At 40.2% G+C, this 16,875-nt stretch overlaps 1 protein-coding gene across 11 annotated transcripts in view; it reads right to left on the bottom strand.

Annotated features, from left to right (window-relative positions):
* The window catches only part of COP1 (COP1 E3 ubiquitin ligase), a 132,108-nt gene that overhangs the window by 93,954 nt on the left and 21,279 nt on the right, over positions 1 to 16,875 (bottom strand). For 10 of the 11 annotated variants that reach the window (XR_012674569.1, XR_012674570.1, XR_012674568.1 and 7 more), the window contains exons 7-10: positions 13,120 to 13,179; positions 11,111 to 11,187; positions 5,986 to 6,043; positions 2,214 to 2,328 (exon numbers count right to left, since the gene is read on the bottom strand). Coding sequence is in view for 8 of the 11 variants with exons in the window: in XM_075156881.1 (XP_075012982.1) it covers positions 2,214 to 2,328; positions 5,986 to 6,043; positions 11,111 to 11,187; positions 13,120 to 13,179 (310 nt within the window). In the remaining 3 variants the exon portion in view is untranslated. The remainder of the gene's footprint in view (positions 1 to 2,213; positions 2,329 to 5,985; positions 6,044 to 11,110; positions 11,188 to 13,119; positions 13,180 to 16,875) is intronic. The other variant, XM_075156883.1, reaches the window with a different exon arrangement.

Genomic DNA, 16,875 nt, shown 5'->3' with positions numbered 1-16,875 from the left:
ATTATTATCTTGCTCTACCTGTGTAAGGCATTTTGAAGTGTGTGTTATACGCTATTTAATGTTTGCTCAAATAAAGGAACAGTGAAGGCTAGTAATTAGCATGTTTAAAAGTACTGGCATATACATTACCCATGTCAGATGGATCAAAAGGGGCAAAATGAACGAAGTACTGCTCCAAATTAAAATCATCAGCACCTGACCACTACAGGAAACAGCTTGAGAAGCAGCATGTAAACATCAGTCAATGTTTTTCAAAGACTGTTTCCTCCTTCGACACTTTGATAGGAACAAATAGCTGCTACGCTTCCATTTCCCTCATTTAGAGATCAAGCACACAGTCCTCCTATAATTTATTCTGTATCTGTGCCTGGAAAACCGAATGTTATTTCTCAAGACATTTTCCCCATCAAAGTGCAAGGCCATTTCATAATTACAGTTATATTATGTCTCCACTCCCTACTAGAACAGTCATAGGCACCTCTTGCAAAAAGCTTTAAATCCACATTAAATCCTATTCAAAATGTGTCAAAAAGCAGGAGTGACTTAAGAGAAGAAAAATTGATCAAGTATCACAGGTTATCCCTTATTTAGGAAAAAACCTGCACTTGCAAATCCTCCGCTCTTGGTGCGGCTGACACATACGAATACAAAAAATAGTTTCACCGCATTCATATTTATAGTTCCAATTATGAAGAAAGATGTCTTCTAGAAGGGAATGCTGGGAAGAGCCCCATTTATTATCCTTGGTTAATAAGTATTATTTTAACATAAACACAGTTATCATCACCAAGTTAGCACCACATGAAAACAATTCAGTGTGATCTGTGAAGTACTGTATTCCGCAAAGCACTTGCTACCACTTCACAGGAAACTGGCTGGTCACATAGGACCGGCTTCTCTGATCTTCCAGCTACCGAAGCACCCCCTAAACGTGCTGCATTCCTTGTTAAAATTATTTTGCTGCGCATGATGAGACTTGAGTCAGTCACTGCTCTGAAGTAGATAGAAGATGTAGATATATCTAAGAGTGAGCTCCCCTAAAACACGTTGCAGCCTTTAAACATAAAGCCAATTTATTTTTTTTAAATAAAAAAACCCCCGAGCCTCATTTTTATTTATTTATTTTAAAATGAATAAAACTTAAACTAAATTCATGGAGGAAAAAAAAAGTCAGGGTTTCTACCCCAGCTCTCTTGCTGATGTCTGTGTCCCGGGAGGTTGGTCCTTGCCTTCCAAGGCTACAAGTAAAAATATTCTGCTGCAGCAACCTCTGCCTGGTTCCCTCTAGTCCCATGGTGGCTTCTCCCATCCCCTGAGGGCTGGCTGCTCTCCGCTCCTTGCTGCAGTCTGTCACTCTTCATAGGAGCTGCAGCTCACAGCTTGCTGCTGCAAATCTCTTGCTTGCCGCAGCCCATTGCCTGAAACTTTTTTCCCCGAAGCTGGTTTCTTCCCCAGAGGGGCCACAGAGCAAGCCTCCTCACCCTCAAGACATACTCATTTGACCATTCGTTTCTTAAGAGAATCTTGTAATGTAATTAAGAACCATCCATCCACTAGGTAACAATTACTCTAGCTGCTGTCACACTGTTACTCAATTATGAATGAGGCAATCTAGGCAATTGTGAAAACACCTTCTAATTCTACAAAACAAGCCTTAAATCTAAGGTGTGCCCCATGGGACACCACCACTGCTGCACACTCAGCTTCTATACTCCAAGCCATTTGTTAACCAAGACTCAATCTACACAACATAAAGGATAACCTCCAAGCGTCCTACTGCATACTAAATACAGGAGAATTTATCAATTTATGTCTATACTTCATAGTATTTCAATAGCAATGTTTTTAACTGCCATGTTTATGCCATATCTAGTAGAAAGACCACGCAACCACTGCTTTCAAACATTTGCATCTTCAGAACAAGCATCAGTGAAACTGTTTATTGTGGGTTATGCCCTTCACAGTACAGGATTACAAAGCAATACACGTGCCCCTCCAAAGTGACAGGATTAAATTGTCTAAATTTAGCAACCTCAAAGATTGGTCAAGAAAAGCAAAACAAGACGATTTCAGTAACACACAAATATATATCGCAACATTCCATGCAAGGAAGAAGTGAAAGCTACTCTCTCAAAAGCAAGTCTTTTCTGAGGACGAGGCACTGTAGGAGGTAATTGATGTCAGAAGCTGAACACCACACAAGAAGAACTCACCCGAGACACGTGTCATCCTGGTGGAAAAATAGCACTGCTCTAGGTCCTCAAAATGAGCTGTGAGCCGCTTGCGTCGTGAAGCTAGCGTGCTGTTATACCACGGCTGCTTTTTGGTCTGCGTGGAGAAGAGAGAACACTTCAGAAAGGTAAAGCCAGGTCTGGGTTTCATTTCAATCGATTTTACCAAATTATAAACAACTTACACATTATATGTGAAGGGTTAGAAGTGTAAAATGACAATAAATGAAGATCTTGTAACTCTCAACATTTATTCTTAGGGTCCTATGTTGCACCCTTTAACTTGACAAACAAGAAAAGCTGCTTTTAGACAATTCTTGTTTCCTGAACCTTTGCAAATTTACCAATTCCGACCTCACGCACAGGACAGACAGCAGCAATCCTTGGGGAGTCACATCTTGCATTTATACAGATAGATGGCAGAGGCCAAAGACACCCGTTTGTACAACAAACACTTCCTAGATCCCTGGCAGACAGCTCATTAAAAAGAGGAGGTGTTCATTTTAAAGAGTTAGTTACTGAATTATTTCTTTTGAAGCAACTCAGTAACTCTCCGTAAAGCTAAGCAAATAAGGATAGAAGCAGAAGACACCATGAAGTTCAAAGGTTAATTGAAAAGAAGTCCATGAAACTCATCATTAAAGCCATTTCCCAACCTACCCAAGCAGTAATAGTGAGAGGTAGAAGCAAAGGATTGAACCTACATAGGCAAGCTCTCCACCTGAAGCAAAACAGAAAATACAGCACTTCTCATTTTAATCACCAGTAAGGAAAAGGAACCAATTCCTCTACTACACAAGAGGCATGAAAAGCACCTTGCTTTAGTTTATATTTAAGAAGTTTCACATATCACATACTCCAAGCTAATGGGGAAATTTTAAAAGATTTGAGAACCACCAAGCTCCCTAATGAACAACATCCCTGACCACGTACAAGGTCTGTAATGCCACTCAATGGCACTAACAAAACACTCCGTGTCCAGCTGCCCCTCAATCCACGCAGGAGAACGGGCTGCCCTCATTACAGCCATCAAGCAAGCCAACAAGAACAAACTAAGTTCAGAGCCCACTCAAATTCTGTTCATACCAGTATGAACAGTAATCTACTATTTTATGGAAAAAGCAAGCCCCAAGCAATGAAACCTCCAGATGCCGCTTCCCATGCGAGGCCCCTGGCTATACATTGATATTATGACTCATACTTGCATGTTGACAGCACCTATGGTCTATGCAGCTTGTTTCATCTCAAAACCAACTCCAATCTCAACACACAGCTAAAACACTGGAAAGTACTCCTACCTCAACACCTTTTAACTACAATTTTTTAAAACTTCACGCTTTAAGAAGTACTTAATGGAACACTTTTATAGCACCTTCCTATCAATTTTGCACACCTATTAATTTGGAGCCTGCAAGGGCTCCAGCCTCTCTCAGCACATCAGGAGTGATTAGAGCTCAAGACAACTTCAAGCATCAAAGAACAATCACTTCAGTCTCAAGTTAAGATGAGCCACACGTGACATGATGAGCGATACAACCCAAGCCCAAGCCTGATCTGCCAGATGAGCCCAGTCCACACCAAGGTGGAATCAATCATGCTAAGTATTTGCCTGCTGTGCGATACACCTGCTGGGTCTCCGGAGGAAGATCCCCCCGGAGCAGGTCTCAGGCTGGCACATGGTGACCCAGCTGTGCTGGGAATCAATCTGCATTAACTCATCTGTATCAGATCCTCCCTAGCTAAGCATTTTAAACTGCTCATGTTTTACCAAAACATTTATTGCGTTTCAATGAAGCCTGCTCCCTGGCTACTTGTTAAGCAATGCTGGGAAACAGGAGGAAAAAAAAAATAGGAGAAAAAAGAGAGAAAACATACCCAGGCAATTTTTATTCAGCTGCTAAAACTACTATGGTTGTCCTAGTTGAGGACATTAGTTACGATTGCTCTGTTATCAAGAGTGATTTTACCATCTGAACTCCATTAGGTGCTCTGAAGAGTCCTCTAACAACTGTGGAAAAGCTTCATAGCTACACACAAATTCCTTTGTTCTAACAGAAAAGAAAGGTATTGCCACTAAATACTACCTGCAGAATTCCCCAGGGCTTATGTGACTTGTCCACTATTTACTTCTGAAGCTCAGCTTCTGGAAGAAAACTGTCCTGTAACTTTGCAATATATAAATTCTTCCCTAAGAACATGTTTGTGAGCAATGCACAAAAGTAATTATATTGACTGTAATTGAATTGACTGTAAAAAGTAATTAATTAACTGTCCATCCTAGCATAGCTTCTTACTGCCAGCAGTGCCCATCTATGTTTTTGCCATGACTGACAATTAGAAAAAAGCACAATTGAATTTATATTCTTGAAACTATTTTTATGGTAAAGTCTTGCCGAAATTAGACTACCTTTAAATGAAGTGTTTAACTTCAAGAGTTCTCTTTCAACTCCCCATCCAAACATATATTAAAGTTTAATTTGAAAATTTGCACTAGAGAATACAGATCTTGCACTCTTGAGGACAAAAAATTGCATTTGAGGACAGAAAAGGTTATTCTCACACAAATAAGGCTGTCATACAGAATGACTAGAAAGTCTAGGTTGTTTGTTTTGTGTGCTTACCAGCGTTACAGCTATGCCATTAATTTTGTTTTTGAAATAGAAAGAAAAGTACTGAGACAAGCAGCGTCACAACACACAACACACTGTACTGTATCAGTCCTGAACATAAGATCTCCACCTACATTTCACTTGCCCTCTGAAGTCAGGTAGAGCTACAATTCTATGTTCAAGCAAAAATCTCCCAGACCACAGTAGCAGGGACCACAATCATTCTTCCACAGATTAAGAGGGAAATTTCTAATTACCAATTAGTTATACAGCTACAAACCCAAAAATCTGCATGCACACATACATGCACATCAGCCCAAAATTCAGGTGTTTTTTCTTTATATCAGTTACTCCATCAAATAAGATCCAACAGCACTTCTGTTAATTTACCAATTTGATACTGCTGTGTGCCATGGATGGTCCACCACCACCAGAGAGCACCAAAGGCACAAGCTGGCACATAACCAACGGTCCGTCTGTCTAAATCAAAACTCTTTAACCTTTTTGAAGCTGTGAGCTGGTTACCAGTGTTATCTTCCCAGCCCAGCTGAATCACTCCGAGCTGCAAGACTACGGCAGCGCTGTTTGGCATTCGGGAAGCCCCGTGGATCAGACAGTTTGGAGGCTGCCTGCCAAACGGCTTCACTGTACAGGCAACTTTTTACCCTCTATGTGAGCTTATAATACAGTTCTGTAAGGCCCCAAACGAGGACAAACCACAAAACGGTAGTATGTTCAGAGAATGAGTGTTTCTTGTTTTGAAAGTCAAGCTCGATCCAAAGCTATTCAAGTCAACGCAAAGGGTCAGGGATTTACCTCCCTTCCCAAATGCTGCCCACTTGGGAGAAGAGATGAGCAAAAAATATCCCCTCTTCCCTGGAAGAGTCAGCTTTGGGAATAAAGTCAGATGTCTAAATATATTACACCAGATCTCTTTGATGGCATCAGTGTGGACACACACAGTCATGCACAGTCATTCCTACGGCTGTAGTCTTGACTCCAGTTTGCCCACACAACCAGTTAAAAGCATTTACAAGACTCAGGTTGACTGGTATCCTGGAGATGGATGGAGTCGTGCCGTATCTCTGCCAACCCTCCACATTCACTGTCCCATCCCCCCTGTATACAGACATGTATTACCTTACCTGAGAACTGCCACTGAAGCCTGGAGGTTGGCTATACTCCGTGGAGTCAATAATACTACTGCAAAACCAAAAGAAATAGTCTGCTTAAATCACTGTACAATCATTCTTTATAATTTTTAACCTGTTTGCTCTTCCCCTCTTTACATCCTGCAGCATACTTGCCTTTAAAATTCATTTTACAGACAGGGAACACAAGGTTATTCTTTGTTTGAGGCTTTGGGAGGGATATTTTTTTTTTTTAAATACAGGGTTCTCCTAGAGCAGATGCTGTCACACACAAGTATGTGTAGTGCAATCTAGTAATTTCTAATTAGAATGCAAAAGTATATTTTTTGTATGAAATATGCAGGATAAGACATTCTGAAAATAACATGCTACCATTGGTTTTCAGTTCCTTTCAAAAAAAAAAAACCCAAGAAGTTTAAAGCTGTGGCATTTGAAACAGAGGAGAAAAGCTAGAGAAATCAGCTTAAGACAGACCCTAGTATCCCAGGCGTCTCTGAAGACACACAGAACAGACAAGTAATGAAATAAAGAAATAAATTTAAAAAATGCTGACAGACAAGATTACTATTATTAGAAAATGCTACACCATATATAGCTACATAGTATCTATAATGACACAACATACCTTAAATCACTGTTTTCAACACATAGCATACATACGCAAACTCAAGAGATTTAACTTTCAAAACTGCAAAAGGATCTACTGATATAAGCAGAAAACAGGTGGTTCAGTATTCTTGCACATATGGGCAAAATATTTAGCTCTCACAATAAAACACCAGAGCCAGATTAAAGCACCCTTATCACTCAAAAATTTAAAATACTTTTAGAACAAGTATTTAGACAAGTATTTAGGTCAAGTAAAGAACACCATTTTATTAATTGCGGAGAATCCATGACAAACATCACCATGATTTGTTTCTAAAAATCTTTGTAATTCACTTGCTTCTGCTATGTCATTTGGCTTGGACAGAAACGAAACTATCTGGGTTCATTATTCTTAGTCTTACTTACGAGGTAACCTTAGATTTAAGCATTGCTTGGGAAAGCTGAAGGTTTCTTCAAAAAGCTGCCAGAACATGGCTATAGGTCCTGGTTTTGTAAAAGATGATTGTACCTATTGATGTTTACGTAACAGCTGTCAGAACTGATGCATAAACTTGACATTCTTGGTCTTAAAACAAGCGGTTCGGCTGAAATGCCGGTCAGGGTACCCGTAAGTCTAGAAGGATGAAACAGTGGTACTAGTGCTTAAATATTTCTCTGAATGTTTTAAAGCTCCCCTGGAGGTGGAGGGAAGTAGAAACAGAAGATGAGAGATGATTTTTAACTCTCATTAGTGGTTAACTTGTAAGATGAGATTGATTGGGCTTCTGTTACAAGCAAGACAAAAGCTGCAAACCAAGAAAATCTGAGGGATAAAAATCATTATTTGCTGCAAGCTATTGCAGGGGAGAAAACAACAGAGCTGTTTCAGGCATGGTCGGGGACAATGAACTTTAAATTAGAACGTGGCCACATGAAATAATGAAACACATACAGCAGATCCTGCCAGGAACAGCATGAATAAGATGCTTGGCTGGAAAGCGATGAAAAAGTACTCCGCTCTGAGACAGGTATAGTGGCAATTAACAGCAAAACACACAGAATTATAGCGTCTGGTCTCGTTTTGCTGCAGGTTGTCTGGTGATGTAAAGCCTTCAAGAGTGCAGACGTCATCTCCCTAACCAGAATACAAATTCAAAGTAATTTCGGTGTGGTGCCTGTAACTGAGTTAACTGGCATACGCTTGAACGTTTTTCCTTTTAAAAACAGGAAGAAAATAATCAGAGTATTACAAAAGTTCCCTCCAAATTCTTTTTAAAAGCTGTAACATTAGGTTCAGTTAGGAAATTCAGCTATACTAACACGACATATTTAAAAACCTGGAACAACAACAACAAAGACACAGCAACCTGCAGACTATAAATCCCATTTGTTATATCCTTATGGGGGTGGGAGGGGGTAATTAGAACAAATGGAGGGGAAGGAGATCAGGATTTCAATAACTGAGTCAGAGTTACCAGGCAACTAATTTTTAGATCAGAATCTTTCCCCAGAAACTCCTTTTAGAGTGATAGTTTGTTATTTGCTATTACTGCCTGAATATGTAGTCACAGAGAAGTTGCTTATTTGTATCTCCTGTTTGCACCATTTACTGGTAGCAAAAATAGCACGCGCGCCTGTTCAGAAAAACCTTACACAGAACTATTTGTTCTTTTCCCTTATTCTCCCCCTCTTGTTCTCTATTAGTATACAAGCCCAGCAATTTGCAATGCTGTAAACAAGTGCTGTGCTATTACCCAATTTAATATTTCATCATACCCTGTTCAAGCATAAGGGAAAACACGTGTTTCTTGAAGCCAACAACGTATTGAACGCGATAGCCGTACTTGATTTTCTGCTAAAGAACTTATGGAGGAAGACGGGGGGAGGCATAGTAATTTCACATTTTGAAGATGTTAAGAGTGTGGGGGAAAAAAGCTACAAACAATGAAAAGAAACAGAGAATTAATGAAGCAAGCCTGTGATTTAGAAGAAGTAGATGAATAAGGGCAAGTCACCAGAGACCAGATGAAACTGAATTCCAAAGAACTCTATTTTCTTGAACTTTAAATTCAAAGGCTAAAGAGATTTTCTTCATCTCAGCATGGGTCTCTGATAACCTTGTACTATTTATAAGACACATTAGTAAAATTTTATACAATTATATTTCATTAGCAGGGTGTTAAGCACATTAACAAGTTATATTCCAATTTAAATATACCATTTTAATTCCCTGATAAGTTAAAAAGTCTCCGCAAGTTTAATAACATTTTAACATGGAAGTGAAGCCATCTCAAACTACATTTGTATTTCATTCTTACTGGTTCACAGCATCTCAAAAATGCACTTTGGAGATTAAATATTTCAGTTACATAGAGCTGAAAAAAATCAGCATATTTTAAAGCTCCTATCAGCTGTTCTGCAGCATTCTTTCCAAGGAGGAATCAAAGTTACAGTTCTTGAGATACTCTCCAAAATTTACATTTAATGTTGAAAAGAAAACGAATTTCAAGATTTTCTGGAATCTGAGTTCTGATAATTCAAACCAATTCAATTACTTGAATTACACTGAACTGTAAGGATAGGGCAGGGACAGAAGTTACGAGAGTCCAGCAACAACCGATGCCGGTTCAGACACCTCCTTCACATGCTATTTTCTCTTCGACCACTCAAGACTACCTCTTAACGCAGGAATGTCATTGAGAAACAGAAAAGGGGTCTTCAAGCCAAGAGAAAAAGGCAACTCCACATTCTCTAGAAAACTCTTAAACATCCTACTATATTACATCCCTGGCATGTTGTACCAGAGGAAAAACCTAAAAGCTGAAGACACAGCCGAGATGGAACCAGACAAGCACAAGAAGATCAACCAAGAAAAAGAGTCCGTGGTCTCTGCACCTGCCAAAGTCTAACCCACCGCCATCTCCCAGCAGACCTCAGGTGAAGCACTTCAATCCAAAGTCACTAAAATATTTTGGCACTATCTTACATCAGCAAGAACTGAGAATGATTGACCCTAGGACATGAAATAAACAGGCATAAAGGAATAATAATAAATTCTCAGTAGACTGAAACCAGTGTAGGCCTCACACAGCAGAAATTTCTTCCCCAACTCTTTCACTAAACTCCGGGGCTTAAAATGTTATTCCAGCTTTCAACAGATAAAAAAGTTCTTTGGGAGCTTGTTTGTTAGCTTGGTCAAGTAATAGAGATACATTTCCTCTCGTAAGTACAGTCTTCTGTCAAAAAAAAGAAAGGTTTCTAGGCCTGAAGGCATTCAATATGTAACAAATTCAGCCCAACCAGCGCTCAAGTTTTCCCCAAGCAGCGGTACCATGAAGCAAACAAGCAGCAATCTATTTAACAGCCAATAACAAAAACCAGTAGAACCTGACAAGAATCTCATCAGCTTCACAAAACTGCTGCTTGGCAAAACAGCAATAACCCACATCAAAACCACACCTGCACCCAAAAATTAGGCAGGCAGTGAAGGGCAGAGTAACACTGTTCCCATCCATCTTGGCCATATTCCTGTCCTTTTCCTCAGGGCCAACCACAGCTTCGTAGAAATACGAGAGGTTCTGGTCTCTGTGTCCAGAAATAGCATCCTGGTAAGAATTCCCAGCTAATATTGTTAGCCTCCATACCGGAGCACTGGATCTAAATCCCTGCAGGGGAGGAAATCTGATCATTTTTTTCTTACTTCTTAGCTATTAGGTTTAGAGCTGCTAATTGCAGAAAAGGTGCCAGTACAATTTTATAACTGAAGTCAACAGTTTAGAGAACTCTACTATTAGGAGAATACACTGGGGAGAGGTAGGAGAGATGATCATTTAATAACTTAACTTGGCCCTGTGAAATCACAGCTTTCTTACAACCAAAAACCACGGCTATAAAGAAGTAGAGCACTTCAAACCCTGGCACATGCAACTTGGACACAAGAAGCATCTGCAATTTTACCATCAAGAAACCAGACTACGCAATATTCCAGACAAAAATCCACATTGAAAATATATTATTAGAAAGGCATTTCATTAAATCAAAACAGACAGCAGATAAACAGAATCAATAGGCTGTGTATTTTAAATTTTGATCCTGTGAGCCCATACCTTTAGCCATTCACACTGAGTGGGGAAGCCAGAGGACACCAATATCGTACAAAATTAAGACCTATCATATGCCAAGCAGAACTGCATAACGTTCAGAAAAGGTAGCATGTATTTAACAGTAATATTTTATACCATAGCAAAGGCTTATGACTCAAGTTAACTAATCCACACTACACTTAAAATCATCAGCTTTCCACAGCACCTGGTTTAGAGTAGACTTTTCAGCCAGCTGCAGACTCAGATGGCTTTTTCTTCACTGCTTTGTTCACATAAAGTTTATACCAATCAAAAACAGAACAGGAACATATTGTATGGCCCTCAAAAACTAGTTTTGCTTGTGTTTTGGGCACGGCACAGAGAGGACTAGCAAGTACAGTGCAGTATGTACAGCTTGAAATCCAAGTTCTGAGTTGCAAGCTCCATACCTGTGTGAAGGTGAGGGAGCCTCAAACTGCGGCACCGTACTGTCCTCACTGACTGGGGAGTACAAGCCACTCATTTCCTGAAACAGAAAGCCACGTTACAGCAAAGCTTACAAAACATAAATAGTAGTCACCGTCTAATATACAGTGTTCACATAGTAATTTTTTGTTTTTCCAAGCAGATAACCATCTGTATCTACATTTATTCAACTCTCACCTAAAAGTCTTTACCATACCTGAAGAAACATTGATTTTCTTTGATTTTTTTTTTTTCCCCAGTTATCATTCCAACTGGGTTTCAGAAATCCTACAACTGCAGTGCTTTTTGCCCCAAAAGAGGCAGTTCTGGAGTTTATACTCCAAAAATCAATGGATTTGGTTACCATCCAATTGTCTCTAACCCAGCACCTCCCTTAAACACGGCAGAACAAACAAGCTGTAACTGCATTTTTGAGATACGTGCAAACTTATCTCATAGCGTTCGCAGCTGGAAAGTAATGCTGGATATGGGTCATGGCAAGAACAGCCACAAGACGACAGGGCAAAGGTGGTATTGTGCCCCAGACTTAAAAGAGGACCTATCAGTCTTCACTGGGGCAAGTGCACAAGAGAAACTTTGCACGTAAATTTGGCTTTGTCACTGCCAGACTAAATCACTGCTGTGTTCCCAGTATGAGACTGTACCTTTCATCTGTTTGAGAAATGGAAGCTATGCAGGATGCTGCAGCTCATTAGTTAGGGGGGCAAAGTGTTCCAGGACAACATTACTGGTGCTTTTCAAATTCCCACTAGGTGCTCATTAGTTGTTAGGTAGAAAGTACGATATTTGTGATGAGGGAGATCCCAGGCTTTAGAGGTCAGAACCAAGGTCACTATCGCACACCAGATACGTACCCCAGCTGCAGCCCACTGAAGTGCCTGATTAAAGAGCAGAAAAGCAGGTTGCTAGATATTCTTTGAGGGATCCCGCAGCTTTGGGAATAGCTTCTCCTAGATCTGAAGACCTATTTTACCAGTCTCAAGGAAACATGCTAAGGTATATTTATTTCCCAAAAGCTGAGAAACATTTAGGAAAACAGGTCTGAAAAATGCTGTTATCTATCAAGTTACAATTTGCGTAGCTATCAGCTGAAGGGAAGTTCCTGCAGTTATCAGTTCTATTTATATTTTGACAATTCATCAGCATGAGTATAAATTGGAAGTGAAGACATCTAAAAGGCTTTTGGGCAGTGGTTGGGAGCTCGTGCTGACTGCTTGAGACGAGCAAGAAGAGAGAAGCAGACCTGCAAACTGATTCCCCACAAGCTTTAAGGGAATGCTATTTTGAGAGATGGCAGTCTGATGCATTCCTGAAACATTAGTTTCTATTCCAAGATCAAAACACTAGAATGATTAGAGGAAAGGACCAAGGATGAACCTAAGGACTCAATAAGGACAGAAGGATTGCGCTGATGGGTTTACAAATACTTGGAGAGTAATTCTTAACAAAAATCTCAAGAGATCCCCATCATTAAGGAATTAAGACAATTATATCAGGAGGTAGCAGATTGCTTCTGTTTTGACATGCAGCAGGAGCTGGTTCTGCTCCTACCCAGTCTATGCATTACAGCTCTCTTGTGCACCCCCCAATACCTCTCCATTTTAAGAGTGGCCTGCTGCTAAGATTTAAACAGCCTGTGCAAATAGCCACAACACGCAACGTACAAAAATCGTAAGTTATCATCAATATACTGGCTGTGGATTTCTAGCAATTATTCTAAAACACTTACTACCAACACAAAGAAATTGAAAGATACGATTATATAGGAGTAGGTTTCAACAAAGCCCCCTCTTACCAACCTGCAGCTTGCACACATCAACTAAATGAACAAATTAAAGAAAGACCAGTATCTGTTCATTTTCCCATTACTGACTCAAATGCTGTAAATTTAACACAGCAGCCCCACAGCAAGGCAGACAGCTTGATGAAAATGAAAAATTGCCAGAGTCAGAACAATGTCTGGGCACCTCACCTCTACTCGTTTAATATCTTCTTCCAGAACACTTAGCTCCTTCTGGATCTGCTCCAGTTGCTGTGGGTAATAGAATAGGAGAAGTCTAAATCAATCTGCACTGCACCACAAACAAGTTAAATTACAATCTTTTCAGAGAGGAACCTGAACTATCTTAACTGGCATGCTACATGATTCAAAAGTCACTAGGCAGGGTGTTCATATGCATAGATTAACATAAGTGTGCACACAAACCACATTCAAGACAGAGTACAAAACATGAGCGTGAGGGTACTTCGATATCAACAGAGACTCACATTATGCGAACTAATACTTTTATGCTCCTCTAGCATTTTCCATGCAGGGTATAACTGGTTTACAAACACTGAACATAATTAGAAAAAACACACCACAAACACGACAGTGATCATTCCAGCCTTCTACAAACACAAAATGCTTTGCTAAAAGGTGTTAAGAGTATTTCTCTTGCTAGCACATAACCTGCCAATTGCCAATTTAAACTTACTGATAAAATTTTCAGATTGGCAAAAACAACACTGATTGTGACCACGGAGAGGTTTGCTTCTGGCACCAAGCAAGCGCCACGTGACATTTCTTTCGAAGGTGTGATACTTACCTGGGATTACACCATAAACTCCAGCCAATCTGAGGGCCATCCCTCAAGGGGTCAGAAGGGGACTTCCCCTCTCACCAGCCATCATCCCCTTTCCCTTCTTTGTGTCACACGTCATATTTTTCAGGTTTTTGCAGTTACTTTTCAGTCAGTCAGTCAGCAACCTGGCTTCACACATCTCTAGCAGTTGTGAAGCCACAGACTTGGTGATCGTTCATCCCTAAGCAAGCACATCATCTGCTTACCAGCTCTAATTCCCACCCTCATTCAGCAGACGTGTCCCATCCAAACACTCACACAGCCTTGTAAGACTTGGACACATGCACTTCTCTAGGTGAGAGCTCTGAGTCTGGACCTAAACAGACAAAACTCAGCTCCAATACAAGTCTGGTTCACTAAGATGCACATGTCTAATGAATAAATTGGGAACGGGAAGTCCACCTGACTCTCCTCAACTCACAATAAAAGTCTACAAGACAACTAGCACTGTGGCATTCAACCAGAAGCTGTTACCAGGTTGGCAAGTCCACTGAAAGCTTATTAAGCACAACACATTCTCTAAAGGCCAGACAAGTTTTTGACATTTTGAATTTATAAGGGAATATGAAATTGCCCAAATCCAAAGTTACTAATATTGCAAGACATATTACGCTTAGTATGACATATTCTCAAGAACATTTGGCAAGCTACTCCCAACGAATTATGCACTCGAGTGCTTAAGCTTGATTCTTTAAGTGGCAGAAAGTTTTGCTTAAACAAAAACACACCCACCACTTAAACTCCCACTATTGATCAGCATTCCAAATACCTGTGTGCTCTGCATGAGGTAATCCACCATTTTAATTTACCTTTTCAACATTAAAAAAGCTCTGTCCCTGAAGACAGGAGAGGAAAGGACTGCTGGGTCCACACCTACTTCTAACATGGCTGCTTCTTCCTTGGAATGAGTTTACATTGTATTTATATCCTAATCTCTCTACTCTGAAGGCTTCAGTTTATATTTAATTTGAGTCACAGACAGCACAAGTTAAATGGTTTAAAACCATACTGCCACAGATAATTTACAAACCACTACACCGTAACAGATAATTCCATTTTCACTTGTGAAACCTACAGCAAGAATAGCAGGTGGTGCCAGAGCTCCAAGATTAGCGGTAAAGTTAAGTGACACTTGCACAGCACAGGTCCTGCCTGTACTCAGCTCTAGCAGACAAATACCATCAGTCCCCTACCTTCATAAATCCCGTTTAAAAAGAAGTTACAAAAACACTTAGAAGTTCCAAAATTACAGCAAGGAAATCAGCTATTCTACAATGTACTGGCTCACAGCCAAACCGGACAACTGAAAAATAATTGACGGTTGCTGCTGCTATCACATGAACAGGAGACCTTTTTATTGGAACAAGAGCAGAGACTTCTTTGTATCGGCCAGCTTTTATTAACTGTTGCACAGAGTCGAAAGTATGAGATCTGGGACTTCAGTTACTAATTCTTCCTTCTAGTTACTTTAAGGCAAGCAATTTGAACCTACCACAAACTTATCCAATAGTAGCAAGTCTAAAAACTAGGCAAATGTGTTTCATGCTTATTTTAGGAAGAGTCTTCTCATACTGCCAACATCAAATGAGTTACTAATGCCCACATTGAGACTTCTTTTTGGTAGGTTGGCTCAAGTGTTTCACGGTTTAGCTTTAATCTATCAAAGACCTTAAATCAGTCCACATTCATTCCAATTAAACTCTGAAAAATGAGACTACTGATTTATAATTGCCAGCCATTGAGGGACATTTAAGGAAAGCTAAATGAATTATAGTCCTTGCAGTATATCCAGATTTATGGGCCCTTAATTTGACTTTCACTATGTTGAGCACAGAAAGCAAGCCAAGTCCTGTCCCAATGATGGGCAGAATCACGCCTGTCAAACTTCGGCTTAATTCAGCAAAAACACTTAGAATAAACACTGAAATGTATGCTAAAATAGAAGCACGTACTATAAACTCTTCTCAGACACAGATGCTTTCCCAGAACTGAAAGGGCCAACATGGACAAGGAAAAGGTTTCAATTCAGCAGTTAAACCTCGTTGTTTCAACTCCACTGAATGAACTACAAGAAGTACATTCTAGTCCCAAGTTACACAAATACATACGTACAAAAGAAAAAAGATGACCTCAAAATAGCCTATGTTTCTTATAACCTGTGGAAAAGGGATTTCAGAACATGCAAGTCAAGAACTAATGGACTGGAAAGATCTTCTCTTGTATCAAGGAGCTGCATGTCAGTTAAGAAAAACAAGCCAACAGCACAACTCAGAGCTAGTCTCACCTAAGTAAAACTCACAGCAAAACTTCAAGGACGAACAAGCTCACACAGTGAACGAGCTGCACACTACTCTAGTGGAGTAAGCAACTGACTCCCACCCCACAACTAGCAGTTGTAAATGCTTCCAGTAAAGGCAGGTGAACATCCCCCTTTGAAATTCAGTCTTTTCAGAGGCGGCTGAAGAATTCAAGAATATACAGCATGATCACTGGCAACCTTCTTGTTCAAACATACAGACTAACAGCAATAGGTCAAAACAATATTTGAAAGCAACATCCAAGAAGAAAAACTTATGCTCAGCAGTTACCAGAGAAGGTATCACAGTAGGAAACGCAGGCTCTTATGTTGTTCTTTTTAGGTAACCTTTCAAATCCAAACCCCTTTCACACCCACCAGGCAGTCCCCTCCAAAACCCTCTGGTTTGAGTCTGAAGCTGTCTAGACACACATACAAAGAGCTCTCCAAAGACAACTCTTAGCCCTGGAGTAGGCAGATGAAAGGCAACCCCTTGGTTAGAGTTGCTCAGAGATAGAGATATCCCACCATGCTACTGAACTACCATGTGAGATTCTCGGGTGGAAATATTAATTTGAACTTGCACAACACTAAACACCAGGTCATGGTCAGAGTTTGATTTCAGTTGGCTATCTACTAACAAGCATAGCTGGGCACAGTGCTGAGGTTTCATCCTCAGTCCTCCTGTTTTTCCTGGACCGAGGGCCCCTCAGGAGGCAGTGAGTTCATCCTTCGTACAGCAAGTACTTCTGACTGGGTCTCCTGGTGCCAGTTTTAAATTTTTTAATTAAAAAAAATTTTTTTACAC

This window comes from Calonectris borealis, chromosome 8 (genome assembly GCF_964195595.1).
Source record: "Calonectris borealis chromosome 8, bCalBor7.hap1.2, whole genome shotgun sequence".
Lineage (NCBI taxonomy): Eukaryota > Metazoa > Chordata > Aves > Procellariiformes > Procellariidae > Calonectris > Calonectris borealis.
This window is presented reverse-complemented; position numbering and strand designations above follow the sequence as displayed.